Source organism: Phacochoerus africanus, chromosome 5, assembly GCF_016906955.1.
Source record: "Phacochoerus africanus isolate WHEZ1 chromosome 5, ROS_Pafr_v1, whole genome shotgun sequence".
Classification (NCBI taxonomy): domain Eukaryota; kingdom Metazoa; phylum Chordata; class Mammalia; order Artiodactyla; family Suidae; genus Phacochoerus; species Phacochoerus africanus.
This window is the reverse complement of record NC_062548.1, coordinates 91,770,894-91,797,613: the sequence shown is the minus strand read 5'-3', so window position 1 is coordinate 91,797,613 and position 26,720 is coordinate 91,770,894. Positions and strand designations below refer to the sequence as shown.

Sequence of the window (26,720 nt, the reverse complement as noted above, 5' to 3'; positions counted from 1 at the left end):
CTATGCTATTCAGTAGAGTAACCACTATCCACAAGTGGCTAATGAGCACTTGAAACTGGCAAAACTGGGGAATTTTTGGTGTAAATGTAGAGTCCTATGTGGCTATAAGCTGTTGTTTTGGACAGGTCCAATCTAGATAATTCATTCTGGTCAGAGGGCATGAATTTACAGATTGAGATCTATGAATGCAAAAGGAAAACATGAGTCACTGCCTATAGAACTATCTTCTCCTTGTAATGAAGACAAAAGCCAAGTGTTAAAAACAATCCATTTATTGGGTTTTAAACTAGTTACACAATTGAAATAATCAATTTGGCACTACTCTATACAGGGATTACACCTGTGTATGCTGACACTTAAATACTGTACTGGGAACTCTGCTGTGCTTAGGTCTGTAGTCATTCAGCAAGTAGATACTAAAAAATATACTGTAATGTTCCTTTAAGGAAGACTGTACAGGGTGTGTTGCAAGATGACATTCACCAATTTGTGAATTACTTGAACCTAGAAGATATCTTGAATTCTATAAACTGGTCATAGGCAAACAGGTGGCGTTCGCATTTAGAGATGCACACAAAAAGTTACAATAAGAATTCAGACATTCTAACGATAAATGAACTCCAACAAAAAACCCACACCTCAGCTTCTGTAACATGAAAAGATAAAGAAAATAATTTAACACACAAAAAATGGCATTCAATTGGTACAAAAGCCAAAAATCACTATAATAAAGAGCTATATGTGAATCTTTACAAATTACACAATGGTGTTGCATAAGAGGTTGCACCTGTACAAAGTCTTGCCAATGCTATCTCTACAGTTTATACAGTCTTTTACATCTATGTAACATTTATTAAACAAGTCAATTAAATATTAAGATTTACTAGTCTCTCAACGATTCTGCAGGCAAAAAAAAAAAAAGAGAGAAAACAAAAAGGAAAAGGAAAAAAAGGAAAAAGAAAAAAATTACAGAATTTCCACAAACACAGTAGTCTTTCATTAGTGAAGTATATAACAGTTTTCAAAGAGGGCCAAACAGTATTTGCAAAGAATACAGGTAAAAATCAACCAGTCAGGGTTTTTATTGTTGCTGCTGTTTATTTTCAAAATCACACATTGTATACACACAGAACAATCAATCAAAAATTTATTCACCAAACCCCAGTTTTTCAGCAAATGCTCTTCTATTCAGCACCAAAAACTCCAGTCTGTGGGAAACATGTGGACACAGACTTCACTTCTGTGTCTTGGTCAAGCAATCCATCAGGTCCTTTGCTGGGTTTGAGACTTGCTCTCTTTTCCTTTCCTCTTCATGGCTCTCCAGACCCAAGGTTCTCAAGGCTTGAGATTTATGGCTCACAGCCCTACTACCCTCTAAACCCAACAGCCATGTGGAAAGAATTCAAATCAATCTGAGATGAATGAAATGACAGGACCTATATTACAGATGGGCAATCTCCATTCCAAGTATACCGTTTCATAATGAGTTCCTAGACTCTGTCTGGTCTTGGATGCCATGATCATATTAGGTAATTATTTCTAGTCTGAGACATTGTGGCTTTGTCAGATGCCTCAAAGAAAAAGTGATCAATATCCTGGAAACACTTTCGGACAAGTTAGGAAATCAAATGGCAGCTGAGAACCTGTGAAACGCAGACTAATGAGACCAAACACAGAAACCACCAAAATGATGAGAGCTCAACAGAGGCAGACTTTTAAAACCGGCCGAAAGCCACCACAGATGGTACCTGAGGATCTGGAATTTTTGATGAAAAGAGCTTGAAGTGAGGACTACTCATCTGCATCAAGGAGGAAAAAAATTTTAGTTAGACAACAGGACATCCAACTCTTAAGAGTCAAATAAATGAAAACTTTATTCATCCTATCCCAGTAGAAAGGCTTCTGGGTCCTCCCCCTTTAATACAGAATGGATAATAAACACTTAAGACTCCAGATGAACTGTTCTCACCACTGTATAGAACCTGGAGTCCCTAGGACAACTCCAGAAGCTCAGGCCCTACTCAGAAGGCAACTACTGAGTAGATGAAAAGAGGAAGACACTTTTTTCTTTTATCTAACAACAAGCCCACTCATGTGTATCAAGGTCCAAAAGCAGTTACATCAATTTTCTGCTTAATATCTGAGGCAGAGAAGCAAGGAAAAAAATGCACTAGGAACTTAGTTCCATTGGCCATAGCAAAAGTCATGAAAAAAAAAACTTAGGAATATACCCACTTCTCAGTTATCAAACCAATTACATTGAGCACCAGGCACTCAGACTTCTTTAAAGTTTGCTGCCTCACCTTTCTATGCATAATAGCAGGGTGACACAAGGAGATCGGTGAGAACAAGCAGCTGGTCATCAGTGAATTGCTGTTTGTGTTCTTGCCAATTGTCATGGTGCGTCCTTCGGAAATTGGATAAGGTCTTCTTTACAGTCATCTGCGGAGTAGGCAACCCACATACATTTTATTTTAACTTCTCCAGGGTTATATTTAGGGTATCTTTAGCTAACTTATAAACCTTCTAGACTGTAGATCTTATTACACTTCACCAACCACTACAAAGCCAATAAACCAATCTTACTTTGAAAAGCCACCAAGTTTGCTTGTTTAGAACGAATACTAGCTGCACTTTTAAGACAAGCAATTAGAACTTATATCACATCATTAAAACCAGTTTCAATATATACTTATACCTATTTATCAAAGTGAAAAGGACAAAGTCATTGATCTCCCAAGTTGTTTAAATTAGAAACACAGGAATTTATTTGCTCAATAACAATAATACTAAAATATTTGCTCATCACAATTTCCTGTCTAATTGAGCTCCCAGTTTGGGATTCTTCCTAGATATAAAATACTAGTGAAACAGAAGTATAAAATTTAACTATCCTGACAACATTGACAATACTCTTCTTCCACTGGAATGGGAGGGACAGAAGCTACAGTAATTTCCTTGCTATCAAAAGATCTCAAATATACAAAGCAGCAAGATCTCTGCAAGATTTTAATAATTACTGATGAATAGACCTGGCTCTGGCAGAGGTAGCAGTAGCTTTATCAAAACAGAAGATGCAGAGTGTATAGGAAATTACGAGTATAAACGGTTTCTTACAAAACATCACCGATAACATATGTACAAAGAAACTAACAAGGAAGAATTTTACCTCAATAGGCTGAGGATCATTCAGATGTGCACTAAGATTCATAAGGAGCTGGGGCATCCAAGTGGGAACATCATAAGGACTAGAAAGAACACACGCACCGAGTCCCAGCACCCCAGCATGACGTTTGACCAACTCTGCAAAGAAAACAGCAATGTATGTGCAAACTTTACAAGACTCTATTGTAGTCATTATAGTGAAATAAAATTAGGTTTTTTTTTCCTCCTGGCCATGCCTGTGGCATGTGGAAGTTCCCAGGCCAGGGACTGAACCTGTGCCACAACAGTGACAATGCTGGATTCTTCATCTGCTGAGCTATCAGGGAATTGTGAAATAAAATTAATTTTCAATTACGAGAGTTGTTTCCAATGTGCGAGTTTCTCCATTTAAAATGACTCTGGGGGAGTTCCAGTTGTGGCTCAGTGGAAATGAATCTGAGTAGCATCCATGAGGACGCAGGTTCGATCCCTGGCCTCCCTCAGTGGGTTAAGGATCCGGCGTTGCCGTGAGCTGTGGGGTAGGTCCAAGGCGTGGCTCAGATCTGGTGTTGCTGTGGCTGTGGCATAGGCCAAGAGCTAAAGCTCCAATTCAACCCCTAGCCTGGGAACTTCCATATGCCACGGGTATGGCCCTGAAAATAAATAAATAAATAAATTAAAGAGCCAAAATGGTTTAAAAAATAAATAAATAAAATAAAATGACTCAGAGGAATTCCCTGGTCTAGTGGGTAGGACTCAGCATTTTGAACTGAACTTGTGGCCCAAGTTCAATCCCTAGTCTGAGAGCTGAGATCCCACATCAAGCTGCTGCACGCCTGCTGCCAACCCAGGTTCAATCCCTGGTATGAGAGATGCCAACCCAGGTTCAATCCCTGGTATGATCCTACATCAAGCCACTGCATGCATGCCACAGTCAAACAATAAATAAAATGAAAAAAATTAAAAGACAGTATATGCGCACATATCAAAAACATGATTTTGAGGCTAAACTAAAAACATCCTATAGCTGTCCCTCAATGACAGCATAATTATATTCAGGTCAGAAATGTGCCATGTATTTGGTAAAACTAATGTAGAAATGGCTTTTTCTGGTCAATTCATATCATATGCAAAAGTACAATCTCTGATCCTAAAAAAATTAAGCACCAGTCAAAATGAGATCCCACTTTTCTGGATATGTCTACCCCCACCACAGAATGCACCAATTAGTTAGGTAAACAAACTATGAATGCAGGATGTCTGTATTTCTCAAAACAGAACTGTAATGTATCTGTATTCCACAGGGTCTCTAGTTTTGCTTTTTAGTGATAGAAGTTACATTAAAGTGCTTTCAAATTTTCATTGTTTTTTAAATAAAGATGTGTATATAAGTGTTTGAAAGTCTATTACATGTGTACACACAAAGCCTGGTGGATAGGGAGCTAAAGTTAAGAAAAAGGGAATTTGTGTAATCATGATTATAAACAATGCCATTTGGTATGACAGAGATCTAAAACTACTTTGGTGCGTAATAATTAAAAAACACAGTTTGCAAGCAAAAAACTAGAATATACATTGGTATTTTATTGAAAATTACTATTAGGTAATCCTACTATAATCAGCACTTAAAAGCTGCATATTCCAAGCACTTCCTGCAAATTCAATAAGCTTCCTACTTACTAATAATCTTCCTGTTTCCCACTATTCTTGTGACTATTTGTAGTTAACAGCGGCAAGATGAGGTGCTTGTCATCCTGTTTAAATTTCTCTTTAAACCAGTCATCTGAAGTTATTCTCTTGCTTACCTTCACGCTCAGAGTGGCAACTCCGGTAAAGTCTTCTCACACTCTCACCAAATGCCTAGTGAAGTAATGATGTTCTTCCCCTCTCCAAATGAAAGCAGGCCTGTTTTGTTACTTAGGTTTTTCTCTTAGTAATCGATACATGAGTTCTAAACTCTAAAAACAAGTATTTAGAGCCTCCAAAAGAACTAATTCTGGATATGCTCTCTATAGAAAGAGATTTCAGGTGGTAGGGCACAGACCTGGGGTACTTTTAATAGTTGTGTGCAGCAGTGTACGTGCTCCTTTGTTCCACTCTCAATTTTAGCTTTTATACCCAGGTCTTGCCTTCTATATGCAAAGCTTCTCAAAAGCAGGGACAACTATTCCCGGCACCTATCAAACACCTAGGCACATACAAGCATTCAATAAGTATTTGTTGAGCAGACCTGGTTAACTCCCCAAAGGTGTTTTCTACCAGTATTGTTACCTGCAGAAGGAATCGTATCTCCTACAAAACCAGGGTCTCGCTTCCTTTTCTTCGGTAGTTTTGTTTTGCAAAGTTGCTCAAAATGAATCTGCATAGGACTGTCCATGGTAAGGAAGTTACACTGTAACAGACCACTTAAGGTGGTAGCAGCCATCTCTCGAACCTATAGAGATAATCACTTCCATTAGAACTCAGATCCTAAGCCTGGAGAGGCCAGGAGGGTGCTCTGGGAACCAGGGTGGGGACTTTCCCTGATTATCTGTATGCAAATTGTGTAAATGCTCTTTTGTGGTTTCTTAACAGATTTCATCAGATTCTCAAAGGGTCTCTGGCTTCAAAATGGATTAAAGTCACTACATTAGGGTTACATAAAGTAAATGCTTAACTTTGTCTACAAAATTAAATTTCTCCACCATTAATTATTTTCCCATTGAGTGACAGTTTTTCCTTCTGGGGTGTAACTGTAAAGGTAGTGCCAGAACCTGACATTAAAATAAATATTTCCTAGACTTTACAAATCTTAAAACAAATGCTGTTGTTTTCAATGGTAACAAAGACAGAGGATAACTAATTTCAATAATTGACATATATAGTAGAGATTTATATCCATTTTACTTATAAATTTCACAGGCTGTTGTCAGACTAAAACTACAGTTTATAGAAGTACTAAAATGAAGAGTGTTTAAGAGTCCATCTCAAACTGAAATGGGAACTCAAATTTGGGAAGACAAAAATAGCTGTAAAAAGTTATCTCATATAAACCACAAAAATTTCTTCCCAACAGTCATAAGGACAGGCAATAATAATTTGAAAACAAAAACAACAAACCACTTAAATATTCTGCTACTTATTACTTCAAAATATCTTGCTTGGAGTTCCGGTTGTGGCACAGAGGAAACAAACCTGACTAGTATCCATAAGGATTCGGGTTCGATCCCTGGCCTTGCTCAGTGGATCGAGGATCCAGCATTGCTGTGAGCTGTGGTATAGGTCGCAGACACGGCTCAGCTCTCACATAGCTGTGGCTGTGGCATAGGCTTCAGCTCCAATTCGACCCCTAGCCTGGGAACCTCCATATGTCGCGGGTGCGGCTTTAAAAAAAACAAAAAAATTTCCACCTTTCCATTTCTATTCCTTTAAGTTTAATTTAAAAAAATACCTAAGAATCCCTAAAAAAAAATTTACAGATAGTTGCAAATATCTTAATTGAAGCCTGTTGGAGTTTTAACCACTGCATGAGTACCCTAGAAGCTAGACATATCTGCTCCCAAGACAGGAAAGCTGGAATACCAAAGGAATAGGTTTATTACGGAGGTGAAGAAATTTCCATTCCCAGTTTCTTATGAATACAAGTTTATTTTCAGTGCTCTCTAATAAAATACACACATAATTATTGGGAATGTTCCACTATATGGAAAATCTATAAAATAAAATAAAAATTTCACAAAATTTTCAAATATATATTTTTTAAATCTAAGGCCAATTTAGAAAGTTATAGCTCATTCCATAATGATTACATCATGCCCTTCATAAGTAGGTTAATGTGAACTGATAGACTTGCCTTTTTGTACAAAATATTAATGTAATCTCACCAAAAAAAAAACCTGACTTTAATTATTCCACCAAGGAAAATTAAAAAGGATAACACCCCTGTCTTAAATCTACTGGATAATAGCATCTATGTATAGATTTTCATTCTCTTGAAACTGCTTTCATATACATTCCTATTCGTCCTTTAAAAATCACTAAAATAAGTAGAGAATTATCACTTGCAATTTCATAGATAAGCAAATTTTGATTCATAACTGCTATCTGCCTAACTGCACAGGGAAGCCTGAACAAGACCATGTCCGATGTTTGTTTCATTCGTACCACAGGAAATGCAAGTTACTTTTACTCTACACATCAGTGTGTAAATACTGCCTTAAAGGGATTATGCAGGAAGTTCTGTCATGGCACAGTTGTAAGCAAATCCGACTAGTACACATGAGGATACGGTTTGATCCCTGGCCTTGCTCAGTGGATTGGGGATCCAGCATTGCTGTGAGCAGTGGTGTAGGCTGCAGTCTCAGCTCAGATCCCACATTGCTGGCTGTGGCATTGGCTGGCAGCTGTAGTTTCAAATTGATTCCTAGCCTGGGAACTTCCATATGCTGTGGGTGTGGCCCTAAAAAGCAAAATGGGGGGGGGGAGGAGTAAGCAGTATTTATAATACTTTCTTTAAATTTATTAAATTTTGATGTGCTATACTAAATTTTACCTCTAGTTGTTCATCCTCCAAAAGACTTATAACCAGCCACCTGATGTCTTTAACTGCATCTTCATTGCTTAGGAAAATAAAGAGGTTATAAAATACCATGGTCTGGAGGTAGGTCAGTACTGTGTATCTAGCATGCCAAGAACTGCTTCTTGCTGTCTGTGAATGAGAAATGAGTAGAAATAATGAAAATAGTGCTGACAAGAACATGAGATGACACTGAAATTACACACAAATAATATAATCTTCTCCTATAATTCTCTTTTTATGGGTAAAGCTAGAGCAAGCTTCTTTTATATTTCCTTCTGAATACAAGGTTGTACAAGCCATTTCAGGCAATGTTAGTTATTCAGAACATATGAATGGTTGAATGTAAAGGGAAAAAAAATATAGATAAAAGTCAATTTTAGGAGAGTTATTTATAATTAATGACTCTAACTCCTCCAAGGGTTACACATTATTTTATTTTTGAGGGTAGCAGGTAGGGTAATGAAAGCAAACATGATCAAAAACTATAAAATTCTATGGCAAAAAAAAAATACCATTTAGGGCTGTTAAGTATCTTTCAGTGGTAATCGAACTTAGACATCTGAAAACCATGGGAACAAATTCATTTTTATATAACACAGGTATGACCCGAATGAAGCTGAGCACACAGTATACTAAAAATGCAGCCAGCAAATATACACTCACTTAGGTCTATCTACCAAAGCTCAGACAATGTAAGTGAATAAAGTAAAGGGGAAATGGTAAAGGAAAATGCCCCCCTCCTCCCTCATAAGCACTTTGTATCCCAGGGCTCCAAGAATTAGCTCTTTGTGAGTACAGAAAATATGGGGGCAGAGTGACATACCCAAGGTCACAGATGTTCATGGCAGAAGCAGGTACAGAATCTAAATCTGTTTCTTTGGTCAATATATATATTCTCTCATACTAGAAGAAGATTCGAAATGAACACAAATATCGTGTTCCATACACTGCAGCTGACTTAGTGAAATTCTTAGAATAGTAAACCAAAATCCAAAGATCTAAGTATTTGATATACACTCTTACTTGTTTTAGCACCTGAAGCACCAAAGGCACTTGATGAGGGTAAAGCAACCCCTGAGACATTAGTGATAAACATAACTTTGCATCTCTTTTCAGTTCATCATAGCTATTGTCATTTTCCACTGGGGCAATCTAGAGAAAATAAAACAAAGCAAAGACGTAAGGTGAAAAACAGCCAATAAGTACAAAGACATCCTTACATGAAAGCAGTAACATTTTTAATTTTAACAACTTCTACAGAAAAATTCCAACTTATACTAAGCTAGAGAAGAGTATAATGACTCCCCATGAACCAATCACCTCTTCAACAATGACAAACCCCTCTGGTCCTCCTCAGTCAATTGAATTATTTGAAGGACATCTCAGACATATTTCATCCATAAGTATTTTGTTTATCTCTGAAAGATAAAATCTCTTATTTAAAAAACCTGTAATGACATCACATACAAAAATTCATTACAGGAGTCCCTGCTTGGTGCAATGGGTTAAAGATCCAGCTTATCTCTGTGGCACTGCTGGTTCAATGCCTGGCCCAGTGCAGTGGTTAAGGACCCAGCATTGCCACAGCTGTGGTGTAGGTCACAACTGCGACCTGAATTTGATCCCTGGCCCAAGAATTCCATAAGCCATTGGTTCGGCCAAAAAAGGAAAAAATTCCCGTTAAAATATAAAATATTCGGTAGTGCTCAAATTTTCCCAACTTTTTTTTTTGCCTTTTTTTCTTTAGGGGTGCACCTGTGGTGTATGCAAGTTCCCAGGCTAGGGATCTAATCAGATCTACAGCTGCCAGCCTACGCCACAGCCACAGCCACAGCCACGCAGGATCCAAGCTATGTCTGCAACCTATACTACAGCTCAAGGCAATGCCAGTGAGGTCAGGGACTGCACCTGCATCCTCACAGATACTAGTAGGATTCGTTTCCGCTGTGCCACAATGGGGACTCCCCCAACTATTTTCATACATGTTACTACAATTGTTTTTTGGGAATCTGGTTATCAACATAATGACCATTTAACACTTCATTTGGTATGTCTCTTCATATTTAAAAACAATCTAGAAATTCCCTCCTCCTTTAAGATTTTTTCAAAGGCGGGGGGGTAGATCCTTTGTATTATAGTCTCCCCTACTGTGATTTCCCTTCCCTGACGGCATCCTTTGGTGGCATTCACTGGCTCCAGTACATCCTATAAAGTAGCCATTAGACCTAGAAGTTTAATTTTATTCAAGTCGGATTGGGCACGACATAAATGGTATTGTGTATCTCCTTCACTAGTGTCCAGTTTTCTTTTCTTTTTTTCTTTTTTTTCTTTTTTTTTTTTGAGTTTAGAACAGAAAGAGGTTTATTGCTGGGTCATCCAAGGAGATGGGTGGCTAGTCATCACCCCCCCCCCAACCCCTGCCGCCGGCCCCCACCAGCCACCAAAAAAAAGCCTCAAGTCCAGTTTTCTCTTTTTGTGATGAACCATTATAAAGACAGAAGCCTGGAAAATAGTGACACCCATTCCTTCCTCATTGTTGCCTAGAATGCTTTATATAGAAAAATTTACCCATATTCAGAAGGATTTCCTTTCTATCCCCCAAAAGTGAACAATACATTTTATTATTATGAACCAGAAATTACAACCAATTTGATGGCTATAATCCACTGTAGTTACTCTTCTTACTAGTGCTCAAATTGGCTCAAGTACTTTAACATGACTATAGCATCCTGGGTTTCTGGTATGACAAGACGACCTAGGTCTAAAACTGAAATCAACCATTTCTCCAGGGAGCCCTGGTTCTTCCAGTAGAATGTGACACTTAAAAACCCTAATTTGGACAGCATTTCTACTAGGCTGATTAGTGGTTCTGGGCTTTTTTTTGGTGCAGAAAGAATTGGGATATAACCATATTTTCTACAGACAGAGATCATGAGAGATCACACTGGTTAAGTTTTAAATGTAGGATTACCAGGATTTTACTAAAAAGCTTGGATTTCTGTATCTCAAATCTCATGCTAAAAATCTCAGCTATTTAACAACTGTTATTTATTTGATCATGTTTATACAATACATGTAATAGCTTCATTCCAGTATTATTACTGAGGATATATTCCACAAGGCATGTATGATTTTCTGTTTTTAAAATCACTGCTCTGTATTCTATCTAACCAACCAGATACACAGTGTGGTGAGTTCATTTCTTTCATTTTGCTTTTTTTTGTTTGTTTGTTTTTTAGAGCTGCACCCTCGGCATATGGAAGTTCCCAGGCCAGAGGTCCAATCAGAGCTGCAGCTGCTGACCTAAGCCACAGCTACAGCAATGTGGGGCAATGCGGGATCTGAACCGTCAACGACCTATACCGTAGCTCACTGCAACGCCAGATCCCTGACCCACTGAGAGAGGCCAGGGATCAAACCTACATCCTTGTGGATACTAGCAGAGTTTGTTACTGCTGATGGGAACTCTCTCATTTTGCATTTTAAAAGACATATTTCTTTTCATTTAATTTTGTTTTATGATTATAAAAATACTTCATGTTTCTTGTTAAAGTATAATTTTAATATGCAAAAAGAAATTACTTCCCTCTAAACACAAAGGATTTTATCAAGTTAGATGAAACGGTCAAAGCCTAGTCTTACCAAATTTCTTTGCATACCTATAACAAATGGGAACTTAACTACACCTTTATTCTGAAAAAGATTACATCCTTGACCAAACTTCAGACAGGCTCTTCTGAGCCCTCTTTTCATCCTTGGGCCCCATGTTGGGCCTGCTGAGTCCAACTGTAGCAAGAACCCAATGATTCTGTTTTGAGAGCATCCCTCACCCTCCATATCTGATCAAATTCCTCATTTGACACCCCTGACAACATGACTGTCTCAACAAGCTTTGAGTAAAATTCTCTACTTTTGATGTCTCCTCTGTAATTTTCCACTCACTGGCCACTCCCCCCATCCCAATTCTGCTTGGTGGCTAAATATCCCCAGCTGTCTTTGCTATATTCAGAGTTGAGCCCAATCTCTCTCCCCTACTGACAGCCTTAACACCTATCTCAAGAGTCCTGAGTTAAGTCTCCTACATGATTTTAACAAGCATCAGGATAACTGTTCTTTAAGAAGTGATTCTCCAAGTTGAGTATATTAATTCACAGTGATAATCTGCCCAATGTTGATGAAAGTAATTTCTCTTAACAGTCTTTATTAAAACAAGTATATGAGATTCCATTTTAAATCAGTGGAGAAAAGATGGATCATTGTGAAAATTAAGCTGTATCTCTACATCAACACTTTACCTTTTACACAAATTTTACATCTTATACTGCAAATTTAAATTTAAAAGATAAAAATCACAAAAAAGGTTACAAAAAAAGGTGTAACTGCCTATAAAAAATAATCTTGGACTGGCAAGGTTCAAAACATCATTTAAAAATATGGAATATTATAAAATGGAACTCCACGCAATAACCAACAGAAAAATACAAATAACTAATATATGTAAAGATAGTCCAAAGAAATACAATGATTTATTTTATCTATTTAGCCATCAAAGATTTAAAAAAGAAATCAAAGTTGTGATAAAGGAGATAACACAAATAGCCTTTTTGGAGGGCAGTATATAACAAGATTACCTTTTTAGTTTTTTAGGGCCACACATGTGGCATATGGAAGTTCCCAGGCTAGGGGTCCAATCAGAGCTGTAGCTGCTGGCCTATGCCACAGCTCACAGCAATGCCAGATCCTTAACCCACTGAGCGAGGGCAGGGATCAAACCTGTGCCCTCATGGATACTAGTCAAGATTCATTTCTGCTGAGCCACGATGGGAACTCCATACCAAGATTACTTTTACCTAACAATCTAACATACAATAATAATTCTACAAATATACTCGTATTTGCAAAATATTGTTAGCACTGTTTTTTGTTTTTTGTTTTTTTTCTGTACCCAGAGTTGTCACTGCAGTGGCTCGGGTCAGGGAATTTCAACATGCTGTGGGCAGAGCCAAAAAAAAAAATAAGAGAGAAGTCACAAGTAATATTATTTACATTTTCCTATAAGCAACTGCTTTTTAGGTAACTGTAACTGAATCTTGGTTAGCTCATTTAAACTTTTCAATTTTCATTTGATATTTTTCTAAAAGCATTATATTTTCGTTTTAGATACCATATGACTGTTTTCCCATTTAATTTTTTTTCCTACACCCATGGCATTCAGAAGTTCCTGGGCCAGGGTTCAAACCTGTGCCACAGCTGCAGTGACAACAGTGGATCCTTAACCTGCTCAGCCACAGACCTCTTCCATGTGACTTTTAAAAGAACACATGCACACACTGTCATAATTTTCTAAGAACCATATGCAAGGTTATAGAAAAGCTAACATTTAGACAACCTAGAGTTTGGAAGTATTCTTCTGGAACCAAAGAGGGTAGATGAGCCCTTTCATAAAAATAAATCCCTTAATCTTCCTTCTAATAATAGGGTGAAGGCGATAGAAAAGAAAAAAAAAAGTTCTATTGTGCAACAATCTGGACGGGTCTTAAGGGAATTATGTGAGTAAACAAAGCCAATTACAAAAAGTCACATACCTCCATTTATAGGACATTCTTGAAATGACAATTACAGAATTAAAGTACCAATTAATGGCTGCCAGGGGCTAAGGATGGTGAGACAGGGAGGTAGGTGTGACTATAAAGGGGTAGCACAAAGAAATTTTTGTGATGACGGAATACTTCTGTATCTCAATGGTGGCAGTGATTTCACAAATTTGAATGTGTAATAACATTGCACAGAATTATACCCATGTTGTACTGATTTCAATTTCCTGATTGTGAGACTGTACTATAGTTTTGAAAAGTAAAGTTTTGGGAAAAAAGGCTATATGCCCATGATATTTAGGGTCTGTCTTTAGTACTGTATATTATTTTCTTTAGCTTTCTAGTCACACTGTAAAATGGACTGACCTATGGCAATTTGGGTTTTCCTTAACCCTTGAAATAACAAGTATGTTTTAATTGCCATTTGTAGCAGAAATATGTCCATTTCCTAGTGAATATCCATTCCCTCTTCTGCTGATAATGACATTTTGACTAACCTTTGGAAAATCATCTTTCTTTTCTGTGGTTCTGGTAGGGCTATAAATCAAGGGACCATACTCCCTGGCCAAAGAGATATCTTCTCGATATCTCAATTTTAAAGAGAAAAAGGGGATGGCACCCTGAAGAGGCTATTAGTTTCTGTTACCTAGAGCTGTTGTGATTCCTAGCAGCACTTAAGCTTTTACTTCATTTCTGTGAACTATCTAGATACTTCCAAGTAATCTAGTTACCTTACTACTTTCATTGTCAATCATTCTAGCACTTACAATCAAAAAAACCTTAACAGATGAAGTCTCCTTGTGGTGCAGTGGGTTAAGGATGTGTCACTGCCTCTGCTGCGGCCCAGCCCGCAATCGAGGTGAGGGTTCAATCCCTGGCCTGGGAACTTCCACATGTCTTGGATGCAGGCAGAAAAAATAAAGACAAAACTTAATTGATGAAAATCCTAATCTTTCTTTTGCTCTATTATCATACAAAATTTATTACTTTTAGTGTATCATAAGATTTAACTGATTTTAAACTGTGTTAACCTGCAGAAAATGCTGCCCATTTTATTTATTTATTTATTTATTTATTTATTTATTTATTTATTTATTTATTTATTGTCTTTTTTGCCATTTCTTGGGCCGCTCCCGCAGCATATGTAGTTTCCCAGGGCTAGGGGTCTAATTGGAGCTATAGCTGCCAGCCTAATGCCAGAGCCACAGCAACGCGGGATCCGAGCCACATCTGCGACCTGCACCACAGCTCACGGCAACGCTGAATCCTTAACCCACCGAGCAAGGCCGGGGATCAAACCCGCAACCTCATGGTTCCTAGTCAGATTCGTTAACCACTGCGCCATGACGGGAACTCCAAATGCTGCCCATTTAATTAGCAAACGAAATATTTTATAGGGTCTTCCTCTCCTCTAATCAATGAGAATAATTGATTTTTCTGAAGAAATGCCATCACGGGCATGTGGTTTTATATCAATTATATAACATCTGCAGGTTTTTCTCTAATGTGACTTGTGCAAAGCTATTTTTCTATAGTGGTGAGTTCTAGTGGACATTTAGTAAAGTTTGAAACTTAGACGGTAACATGTCCCCTTTGTTTCTCAGGCAGTCACCGTTTGAGTTCCTGATTACTCCAAATAAAAATTCCATTAAACACTAGTAGCAAAATAAGATAAGTGCATATTTTACACTGTGCACTCTAGATTATAGACATTATCTCATTTCATCCTTGTAACAACTCTGTGAGGAATACTACTGATATTATTCCACACTTTCCATATAAGGAGATAATCTTAGAACTGTAGTAGTTCAAGGTCACCAAAAAACCACCTTCCACAAACAGGATTTTAGACTAGGTCTCATTTTCTCCAAAACCAGTGCTGTGTTAACTAGTCTTGGTTGGAAACTCTCTTCTCTTAATCTTTAGGGCAATATGGAGAATCTTAAATGAGAATAGACAAAGAGCTGAAACTTTCACTTTGAAAGTAAAATACATGTGTACCTTAAAGGTTTCTTTTTTAGGGAGGGGGACACAAAACTGCTTTTTAAGGGATAAGGGATAAATACTACTTCATTTAGAATCTAACAAACATCGCAAATATGTTCAAAACAGAATTTCTCATCTCACCTCCATTATTCCTGTGCTCCTCTTACAGTTTAGCAAACTGTACGGTCCTCTTTCACTCTATACATTTAATCTGTCTACGCAATAATTTTGTTTTTCTGTGCTGCGATGCCTTCATATACCAGATCCTACTTGCCAAGTAGGCCTTAAGGAAACTCTCGATCTCAATATATGCACATTCATGTGAATTGTTAGGCCTATCACTAGCAAATTATTCAGGGATAATTTGCTAATGATTTATAATTTTTTGTAAATTTCAAATGGATTCCAATCACCGTTCTATCAACCTCATTCTCATATAGTATTTGCTTTATAAGAGCTATAGAACTCCAGCTACTCATAATCCATTTATCAACAAGTGAGATCATTTTTCAGATCCACTGTAAACATGGCAATGGAAACAAGTTTAAGCATCACTGCCCTAAAAACAAACCATATCTACGCCAAGGACCTACAACCAACCAAGACCTATATATATATACACTAACAGCTGCTGTCCATTTTTATACTGCAAAAGATCTGAGAGGTATTCCTGGGTAAAAGGCCCTACAGAGCATTGACAAAGTATTTTGGTAGTGAATCCTTTGAAAATTACCAGTAGTGTTATCTTTTTTTTTTTTTTAAACAAACTTTTATTTATTTATTTATTTATTTGTCTATTTGCTATTTCTTGGGCCGCTTCCGCGGCATATGGAGGTTCCCAGGCTAGGGGTCTAATCGGAGCTGTAGTCTCCGGCCTACGCCAGAGCCACAGCAACGCGGGATCCGAGCCGCGTCTGCAACCTACACCACAGCTCAAGGCAACGCCAGATCATTAACCCACTGAGCAAGGGCAGGGACCGAACCTGCAACCTCATGGTTCCTAGTCGGGTTCGTTAACCACTGCACCACGACGGGAACTCCGTGTTATCTTTTTGAAATCTCCTGAAGACAAAGTATACTGGGGCAGATGAAAAGTTTAGCACACACCATTTGCTAATAAACAGTAACAAAGGCCCTCCTTCTTAAATGATAACAACTGTATTGACCAATAATTGTCAAGTAGCGGTGATGTTTGTGCCAAGTCTTCCCAGTCTGCAATGAAACTAAACTGTTTTCCTAACTACAACCAACCACAGCATGACTGCAAACTATAATGTTGGAAAACTAATATATCAGTCCTAGTTTATTAGCTTCATTTTCTGACTAGATAATTAAAACTACCTCAGGTTACAGCTTACATCAAATAAAATTTCCACGTCATTAAATGATTATCAGAGACAAGTTACTTCCTACAAACACTTGTTAGAACCAACTATAAACAGTGCCATTTAACACTAAAATAAATACAATATACTGAACATCTTGATCTTCAGGTTATACTTTGAACTAAAGAGTCAAAAATAGCTAAATTCAAAAATGTCATTGTGGCTTTAAAAAAAAATAAGTAAATTATAGTTGATTTACAATGTTGTGTTACTTTGTTATTTTTCTTTTTTTTTTCAGTTATCAGTATTTTTCTAAACTATTACTTGGAAATTTGCTACCAGCGAAACATTGTTCTACCTTGCAAACTTCTCATGTAACTGTCAAGATCGTACTCTTACCTAATATTATTTCAACAAATATTTAACCACTACCACCTAATTATTTTCCTGTGACTATTCTACTTCTTAGAGAGTCGACCAAATCATACACAGTCTAAAAACCTATCAACCATTTAGTGATAATTATAAATTCCTTTGAAGGTCAAAGGGAGATACAGTCTTAATTTCAGACATAAACTTACCTTAAAAAACAAAGGTAGAAGCTGAAGTTGTTCTGTGACTGCTGTAGAGAAGGACCTTCCTGCACTCGCCATCAACCATTTTAATACTTTAGGGAAACAAAAACAAAGAGTTGGTCTTCGCTAACCAGTTAAGAGATGACAAAGGAGAATAATTCTTTAATGCTGGTGTCAGAAGGCTACCGTGATAGGTCTTCAATGTAAGGAAAGAGTTCATCTGTGTTATTTCATAAATTTGATCAGCAGTGTGACAGGACACATAACAAAGCTTATCAACCAACCTAGGGGACTGAAGCCACACTCAAAGAGTGGATTAACAGAGCTCCCGTCATGGCGCAGTGGAAACAAATCCGACTAGGAACCATGAGGTTTCGGGTTTGATCCCTGGCCTCGTTCACTGGGTTAAGGATCTGACATTGCTCTGAGCCGTGGTGTGGGTCATAGACACAACTCGGATCTGGCGTTGCTGTGGCTCTGGCGTAGGCTGGCAGCTACAGCTCCAAATCGACCCCTGGCCTGGGAATCTTCATGTGCTGTGAGTGCCGCCCTGAAAAGGACAAAAGACAAAAAAAAAAAAAATTGGACCAGCAAATTCTTTAACAGACTATAAACACCCAAACCAAGTAAGAATTAAAACTAGCCTTCAAAAATCCCAGCAAAGCAAAAATGATGACTAGGGCAGTTGTTCATACTAAAATTCTTGAAAAAATTTTAGATACAAAAACAATAGAAAAATCCCAATAATCAAGACAATTTTGAACAAGAACAAGGCTGGAGGACTCACACTTTCAGATTTCAAAACATACTACAAAGCTATCATAATCAAAACAGTGTGGTACTCAATAAGGACAGATATACAGGCCAACTGAATAGGCCAGAGAGCCCAGAAATAAACTCACATTTGTGCCCATTTAATTTTCAATAAGAGTGCCAAGACTATTCAATGAAAAAAATGGGTCTTTTCAATAACTGGTGCTGGTAAACTAGACATCACAAGCAAAAGAATGAAGCCAAAGCCTTATCTTACACAACAGACAGAAATTAACTCAAAGTGGAGTTCCAGTCAGGGCTCAGTGGTTAACGAATCCGACTAGGAACCATGAGGTTGCGGGTTTGATCCCTGGCCTTGATCAGTGGGTTAAGGATCCGGCATTGCCATGAGCTGTGGTGTAGGTTGCAGACGCAGCTTGGATCTAGCGTTGCTGTGGCTCTGGTGTAGGCTGGCGGCTACGGCTTTGATTCAACCCCTAGCCTGGGAACCTCCATGTGCTGCAGGACTGGCCCAAGAAATGGCAAAAAAGACAAATAAATAAAAAAATAATTAAAAAAAAATTAAAGTGGATTGAAGACCAAAACCTAAGAGCTTAAACTATAAAGTCTTAAAGGAACAAACTGCACCATATTGGATTTGTCAATGATTTCTTGGACACGACATCAAAAGCAAAGGCAACAAAAGAAAGAATACGTAAATCTGGAGTTCCCGTTGTGGCGCAGCAGAAATGAATCTGACTGGGAACCACGAGGTTGTGGGTTCAATCCTTGGCCTCCCTCAGTGGGTTAAGGATCCAGCATTGCCATAAGCTGTGTTGTAAGTCGCAGAAGTGGCTCGGATCTGGCATTTCTGTGGCTGTGGCGTAGGCTGGTGGCTACAGCTCCAATTAGACCCCTAGCCTGGGAACCTCCAAATGCCACAGGTATGGCCCTATAAAGACAAAAAGACCAAAAAAAAAAAAAAAGAGCCAAGAACTAGAATAGATATTTCTCCAAAACAGAAACAAAAATGGTGCAGAGGAAACAAATCTGACAAGTATTCATGAGGATGCAGGTACAATTCCTGGCCTCACTCAGTGGGTTGGGGATCCAGCATTGCTGTAGGTCACAGATGTGGTGTAGGATCCCACATGCTGTGGCTGTGGCATAAGCCAGCAGCTATAGCCCTGATTTGACCCTTGGCCTGGGAACTTCCATATGCCACTACTGAAGCCCCCAAAAAGCAAAAAAAAAAGAGAGAGAGAGAGAAAGAAAGAGAACGGAAAGTAAGCAAATGAAAAGATATTTAACATCTAGTCACAGAGAAATACAAATCAAAATCACAAGATACCTTCTCTGAGTTCCCTTTGTGGCTCAGCAATTAATGAACCCAACTAGGATCCATGAGGAAGCCAGTTTGATCCCTGGCCTTGCTCAGTGGGTTGAGGATACAGTGTTGCCGTAAGCCATAGTATAAGTCACAGACACAGCTCGGATCTTGTGTTGCTGTGACTGTGGTGTAGGCTGGCAGCTATAGCTCCAAATCGACCCCTAGCCTGGGAACTTTTATATGCTGCAGGTGCAGCCCTAAAAAACAAACAACAAACAAACAACAAACCTTCTTCACACCTATCAGGATAGCTACAGTCATAAACATAGAAAACAACTATTAGTAAAAATGTGGAAAATTTGGAACCTACTTCATTACTGGTTGGAATGTAAAATAGTGCAGCCACCATGGAAAATGTCTTGGTGGCTCCTCAAAAACAATTAAACACAGAATTACCACATAGTCTAGCAATTCTGCTTTCAATACCCAAATGAATTGAAAGCAGAGATTCAAACACACCTCTACATTAATACTCACAGCATCATCACTCGTAATAGTCCAAAGGCATAAACAACCTAAATGTCAATGTCCATGAACAGCTGAATGGATAGACAATAAAATCACTATGCAACGTGAAAAACGCCAGACTTAAAAGAACACATACTGTCTGATTATCCTTACAGTGAGAAACCTAGAATGGACAAATCATACTGATGGAAAGTAGAAGGGTGGTTGCCAGGGGATAGGGGAGGGAAGAATAAAGAGTTACTGCTTAAAGAATACAGTTTAAGTTTTGCAAGATGAAGAGTATAAAGATGAAAGGTGAGTATAAAGATGAAAGTGATGACTACACAACAATGTGAATATATTCCATGCCACTCAACTGTAAACTTTATGTTATGTCATTTTACTAAAATTAAAGGGGGTATGGAAAGAAGAAAAGAGGATAACCTACAACATCTATTTTTTTTTTTTTTGGTCTTTTTAGGGCCACACCCATGGCATATGGAGGTTCCCAGACTAGGGGTCTAATCGGAGCTGTTGCTGCTGGCCTACACCAGAGCCACAGCAATGCCGGTACAACATCTATTTTTAAAGGGAGTTTTTACTAATTTTAGCTACTCACTAGTTTTTAAGAGTTTAATGCCCTGGGTTCGTTCATCTTCTTCACCAATTCCATTTTCTTCCATAACATGGTTCTGAATTTCTTCATCCACATCCATGAGGGGTTTCAACTTCTCTAGAATTCGAGCAGTAAACTCAGGGACACGAGGGGATGCTGTTGGTGCAGTGTTTGGCAAAGAAACATCTATCATGAATATATAGGTCAGCACACTGTAAAATAAAGTATGTATAGTAAGAAGAGATACCATTTTATCAAAAAAACAAACAAACAAAAAACTCCAAAAAAACCCAGAAACTCAGGTTCTAAAGTCTGACCCAACCAAAGTAAAATTTCTCAAGACAGTCCCTGGAGAGGGTCCTGTGTCTCTGTGCCTACAATTCTGAGGTATCAGAAACTGCAGTGTGGTGACTATTCCCCACTGGCTTGGGAGCACACTGCCATTCTACTGTACATTCACAGCTCCTTGTCTACTGTCCCACAACACAATATAAAACGAAATCTGAAGAAGAGGATATCATGAAACTCAACAGTAACATAACCAGTATGTATTTTCATTAAACATTAAGATTTAATAAAAAGAACTCAAGAGGAGTATCACACCACAGAGAGAATAATACCCACCTCCCTATTCTTTCCCTGACATTTTTGTAAACCTGGGTGAGTTTGGGTTCCAAGTACTTCAGTAGTCTGTGCAATAGCTCCGGCACCCTCCACTCCTGCTGGGCAAGGCCACCTTGGAGGACATAGAGTCGACTAAAATTAAAGCATAGGAGATTGTGTTAGTGCCCCTGTCTGCCTTTACATTACATTAATGATGTCTGTATTCCACTTAAAATTGTTTAATTTTCAAACTGACAATTTAAAAGAGCACCTCTATGAGATTTTATTTTTTACGTAATTTTCTCTCTATTCTCATTTCATTTCACTACTATGCAATCAAAAGAGCTACTGACTTTAGAATATGCATGGATGCCAGTCCCTACCCTGGGTGGCCTGCTCTCTCTGAGGGAGAAAATAAAACTTGTTGTACAAGAGAGGAAAAAAAAAAAAAAAGGAATACTCATGGAGTTAATTTCTAAGCATCGGAGGTCTCCTCACTAATTAATAATAATAATACATTCTTCCTGTTGACAAGATTATCTATATTTCCTTCTCTTGCTCAATAATTTTTTTTATGTTCAATAATTTTTTCTTATGCCCTACCAAGTATATTTTTTCTTTCTTTTTTTTTTTTTGTCTTTTTGCTATTTCTTGGGCCGCTCCCGCAGCATATGGAGGTTCCCAGGCTAGGGGTGGAATTGGAGCTGTAGCTGCCAGCCTATGCCAGAGCCACAGCAACTCGGGACCTGAGCCGCGTCTGCAACCTACGCCACAGCTCACGGCAACGCCGGATCGTTAACCCACTGAGCAAGGGCAGGGACCGAACCCGCAACCTCATGGTTCCTAGTCAGATTTGTTAACCACTGTGCCATGACGGGAACTCCAGTATATTTTTTCTTAAAAGGATTACTATCTTCTTTCCTAATAGGAAAGAGTAAAAAGTTTGGAGATGTGATAAAGAAGTTAATATTGTCATGGTACCAAAAAGCAGTCCTGATATGAAAGATATGACAGCAGAGCAGGCTGGACCTACTTTATGTTTGAATTGCTCAGGCAATTTCTCCTACTTGTTCTCTCCTGAGAAATAACTATTTAGGATCATACGTTGGACTGGATTGGAGCATGATATCTCCCAGATGAAAGTGGTTACATTATCTAGCCTTTAGAGAGTGTAGACATGTCACTTCCACTTATACATCAAGAACAAAAAATGTTATCTTTGTTACAAAACCTTTTGTTAACCTCTTAAATTTCCTTCTTATTTACCATGCATCAACAAAGGATCCTCCTTCACCACTCAGTGGTGATTCCAACAGAAGCTCAAAAAGCCAATGAAGTTTCCGGGGATCTCTGCTTTCCTGTGTTGAAAATACAAAGTAGCAATTAAAACAGGGTCCTACAATTCTGCAAATAAATCAGACCTCCTTATTTTAGAAATTTAATGAATATTAAGTGTTTTACTCAAAGGGAGTCAAATACAAATGTATTATCATAGCTCATGTTAGAAAGACTAACAGTGAGAAAACTGTTGTTAGCTAAATGGACTTTTTAAATCAAAAATAACACTTATAAACTTGTACCACCTGGCTTTTACTATATATGATTTACACTTCTACATATATGATTTGACATGACATTTAATCTAAAAATGCATTATCATGGCAGAGAAGGTATAAAAATCACTCAACATTTTCTTTAAAAGGCTACACAGAACCAATTACATAAGATGATAAAATTTCAGGATTCAAGAGGTATAAGGAGATTTTTAAATAGTTTGAATAGGAGAACTTACACAAGATGTTGCTATACAAGTTCCCCAGTCGTTATACGTTTCTACCGTAATGTTGGACAATGCTGTTCTGAGCAGGGGACAGAGGAGCTCCCAAAGCTTCTCCACCTACTCAAAACAAAATAGAAGGGGACACGTTAATGATACTCAGGAATATTTTTCTTCAACTATCATTTCTTGCAAACACACAAACACAAACTGGTAATTCCTTTATTTCTCAGAATATCCAAATAATGCAAGAAAGTAACTTCACCACACTACCATGAAACATATCCAGGTATAAGGTGAACATTTCCAATAAAAAATTATTCAGAAGACACCGTATATGGTTCCTGACAAAATCTCTCATACTACTGAAAAGTTCTCTTTTTAAATGTTTGAATAACATAGTACACTGGGCTGAAATGAAAACCTCCCAATCATCTATCTGTATTTTGCATGCTGATAGAGAGGTCACGTGATCGAAAGTCACTTGATACCTCCAAAGGAAGCACTGACATTTCAATTCAATTTAGTACTAGCCCAAAGTATAATCTTCAAATTCCAAGTTTTGGATGACTATAAATAGCATTTTAAAAGTTCAGCTGTACAGACCATGAACATAGGTGTACAGATGCTTCTCACAGTTTAGTGAGAATAGAAATTACCTAGAGATCTTGATAAAATGCAGATTCTGATTCATTAGATCAGGGTGGGACCTGAGATCCTACTTTTCTAATAAGCTCCCAAGTGATGCCTATGCTACAGGTCCATGGACCATACTTTAGCCGAAAGAACCTACATAGGGATCAATGGGGAGGGAGGGCTTGTGATAAAATTGTAAGTGGTAGCACTAGGCACTGATAAAAATGAGATTAAAAAAAAAAAATCTACATCTCAAACAACTTATAAAGAAAGGAGATGTGTTCTGGAAAAGAGGTAACTCAAAAAGGACAGGGACAGGATGAGAAGGATATGTATGATATGTTTAAACTGTTCCATGATATGTAAGCAGGAAAATGACAGTATTACAATCTAAAAAATATTTTTATTTAATAAGTGATTTGAATAAATTCATACCTATAACTAAATTATAGTCCTTATAAAAGCACGTGTAGTTAGGTTTGTCAGAACCAGTATTTGCGTCTTTTCGTTGAAGAAATGGTGGCCTACCTCATATTCAGGCATTCCAGACATTTTTACCAGGTTATTTTCAGTTTAGGGCACTTTGCTAAGAAACTAGGGCAGAGATAAAATAAAACTTAACCTTACAATTAAAAAGAGGTATACTCAAAAAAAAGGCTGTCAAATTCAACTATCTACAAGACCAAGTAAGTACTATAGATGAGTACAGAGGCTAAGAGAAAAGATTTAATGAGAAGCTAGAGAGTGCCCATGTAGGGAGAAGCGCATGCACGACTGAGCCAAGTGAAACAGTGCACTAATGTGGAATAGTGTTCCAGGATATTACTACTTTTCAAGAGAAACTAAAATCCTTTGTACATGACATATCTAAATGGGAAAGAATTCAAATTTTAAAAGACATTCAAGGTTACCTATAGACCATGACTTTGTGACCTATACTCAAAAGCAATGTGGAAGTGAACATTTCATATTTTAGGTATTAATACCTAATGCATAGGGAATTGCCACATAAATGGGTAACGGAGCTTTAAGAGGGAATTTGCTGAACAAACTGCATCACCTTTTCAAATGTCCAATGCTTAGAGCCTCTGATTAAACCAGCTATAATTTCTGCAACACATCGCTGGGTGCTTTCATGGGAATCTGCAACCAAACGTTCTAAGTGGGGCTTCAGAACTGGCAGAAAGGCATCATCAAAATTTCTGAATATACCCTATGCAAATAAAAAAAAAGAAAGTCCTTCACTACTCAAATGACAACCATCTCCACTATAATTGCTTACATTTGTTTACTACAGTGCTTAAAAAGCTGTTCTCCCCCTTTAACTCTCTAAGTTAAAATGGTAAAAATATTCTCCTCTGCTATATCACACTAAAATATAATCAATGAAATAAAAATTAATAATCGTCAACCTTAAAAATATCACACACACTTCAAAAAAAAATCAAATAAATGCCAAATGCATACGGTATTGTGGGTTTTGGTTTTTTGCTTACTGCTAGTTACAAATACTATAGATAAATATTAAAAAGCTTGTTTCTTTGGGAGTTCCTGTGACTCAGCAGTAATGAAGCAGACTAGTATCCATTAGGACACAGGTTCAATTCCTGGCCTTGCTCAATGGGTTAAGGCTCCGGCATTGCTGTGAGCTGTGTAGGTCTCAGATATGGCTAGACATGGCTCGGATCCTGCGTTGCTGTTGGCTGTGGTGTAGGCCCGAAGCTACAGCTCTGATTTGACCCTTAGCCTGGGAACTTTCCATAGGCAGCGGGTACAGCCCTAAAAAACAAAACAAAACAAAACTTGTTTTTTCAGTCCCAGACCTTAAGCCAAGATGAATATGACTAGCATTACTCGCAGAGCCATTTTAGATGAAGAGATTACTAAATTCAAACTCTGATCAAATACTTTAAAAATTATGAACCTATAAATTGAAAGTCACTAAGCTTTATGAAAAAGGTATATAAATAATAGTTACCTTAAAGAGGCAAAAACGTCGTGGATTAAATTTATCTTTCCCTTTTCTGTCTTCTAAAGATAGAAAAGTAATTAGCTGTTCAACAAATTTAGGATCAGAAAAATGATCAAATATAATCTGTTCTGCCTATAAAGTTAAAAGAAAAACATTCAGGTATTAAAACCTATATAAAAAAACATGATTCTGAAAAGTTTAAAATTCAACTATAACGTTTCAATACTCAACAATAGGTTGTTATTTTTGGTCTACAGATTTTTTAGTTCTTACAGAGGCTTTTTAACACCAAAATAGTATCACCTCCTAAAAATGCTAAATTCTTAAAAATAGCTAAAAATTTTCCTCTGCAATTCAAGTTTCAATTCTACTTCTCAAACTGTGAAATAAAACTCAAAATGTTCTGCTTGAGAAGTGAAGACTTAATGCTTATTGTACCAATTTCTGTGCAATTTAGGAAAATCCTCCAAACTGCAAACCAAATTCCAGCAAATTATTTCTCTATTTATAAAATGTCAGAAATTAAAAAGGTAAACTTTTGTTCAGAAGAAAATAAAAACTTGTAGCTTTTATTAACTTAACTGAGGAACATAAACTTATAAGTCTTAGCTTTCAAAATGACCAAGAAATTCTATGAAGACTTAAGACTTAACTCTGATTTAATCTACAAACATCTATTTATTGCGTTTCCATCATTTACACACAATAAAAAACTAAAAGCCAGTACCAAGTGAATGCTAAGGAGGAGAGTAACGTTAGATATGAGACTTGTGCCAAATGGTCCTAAAAGAAGGGATGAGGGGTAAGGGGAGCAGTGAAGCAATGCATATTTACCAATATTTACTGTGCTATACTGCAGTATACAAACTAGAGGGAAAAAACATGAACTGAGTTTGAAGTAAACCAGTGGCCAAAAGTAAGGAGCACTTGAACCAGATTAACTGTTTACATGTGGAAATCAAATGCTTACCTCCGTCAAATCCTCCCTGCTCCTGCCAAGCTTAGGCTGCTCCTCCATACCAGCATAAACAACCATATTCCTGCACAGTAAGAGTTTATATTTGTAATACATTCAAGGAAAAACATCAGAGCTTCATGAATAGAAAGCATTAGAATTTTTTTTGTTTTTTTGTTTTTGTTTTTGTTGGTCTTTTTAGGGCTGCATTAGTGGCATATGGAAGTTGCCAGGCTAGGCGTTGAATTGGAGTTGCAGCTGCTGGCCTACTCCACAGCCATAGCAATGCCACATATGAGCTGTGTCTGCGACCTACGTGGCAGCTCGCCACAATGCTAGATCCTTAACCCAATGAGCAGGGCCAGGGGATTGAACCCATGTCCTCATGG

The 26,720-nt window shown here is 37.7% G+C and overlaps 1 protein-coding gene across 2 annotated transcripts in view; it reads right to left on the bottom strand.

The window, feature by feature from the left end:
• Positions 1-256: 256 nt before the first annotated feature.
• PSME4 (proteasome activator subunit 4) overlaps positions 257-26,720 on the bottom strand; it is a 106,293-nt gene continuing 79,829 nt past the window's right edge. For both annotated transcript variants that reach the window (XM_047782086.1, XM_047782087.1), the window contains 14 exons: positions 26,347-26,416; positions 25,383-25,508; positions 24,465-24,617; positions 22,784-22,888; positions 22,258-22,349; positions 21,013-21,144; positions 20,392-20,600; positions 17,189-17,274; positions 8,726-8,854; positions 7,676-7,831; positions 5,416-5,578; positions 3,170-3,303; positions 2,304-2,442; positions 257-1,799 (listed from right to left, as the gene is read on the bottom strand). In XM_047782086.1, coding sequence (XP_047638042.1) covers positions 2,308-2,442; positions 3,170-3,303; positions 5,416-5,578; positions 7,676-7,831; positions 8,726-8,854; positions 17,189-17,274; positions 20,392-20,600; positions 21,013-21,144; positions 22,258-22,349; positions 22,784-22,888; positions 24,465-24,617; positions 25,383-25,508; positions 26,347-26,416 — 1,690 coding nt within the window. In that variant the 3' untranslated portion in view covers positions 257-1,799; positions 2,304-2,307. The remainder of the gene's footprint in view (positions 1,800-2,303; positions 2,443-3,169; positions 3,304-5,415; positions 5,579-7,675; positions 7,832-8,725; positions 8,855-17,188; positions 17,275-20,391; positions 20,601-21,012; positions 21,145-22,257; positions 22,350-22,783; positions 22,889-24,464; positions 24,618-25,382; positions 25,509-26,346; positions 26,417-26,720) is intronic.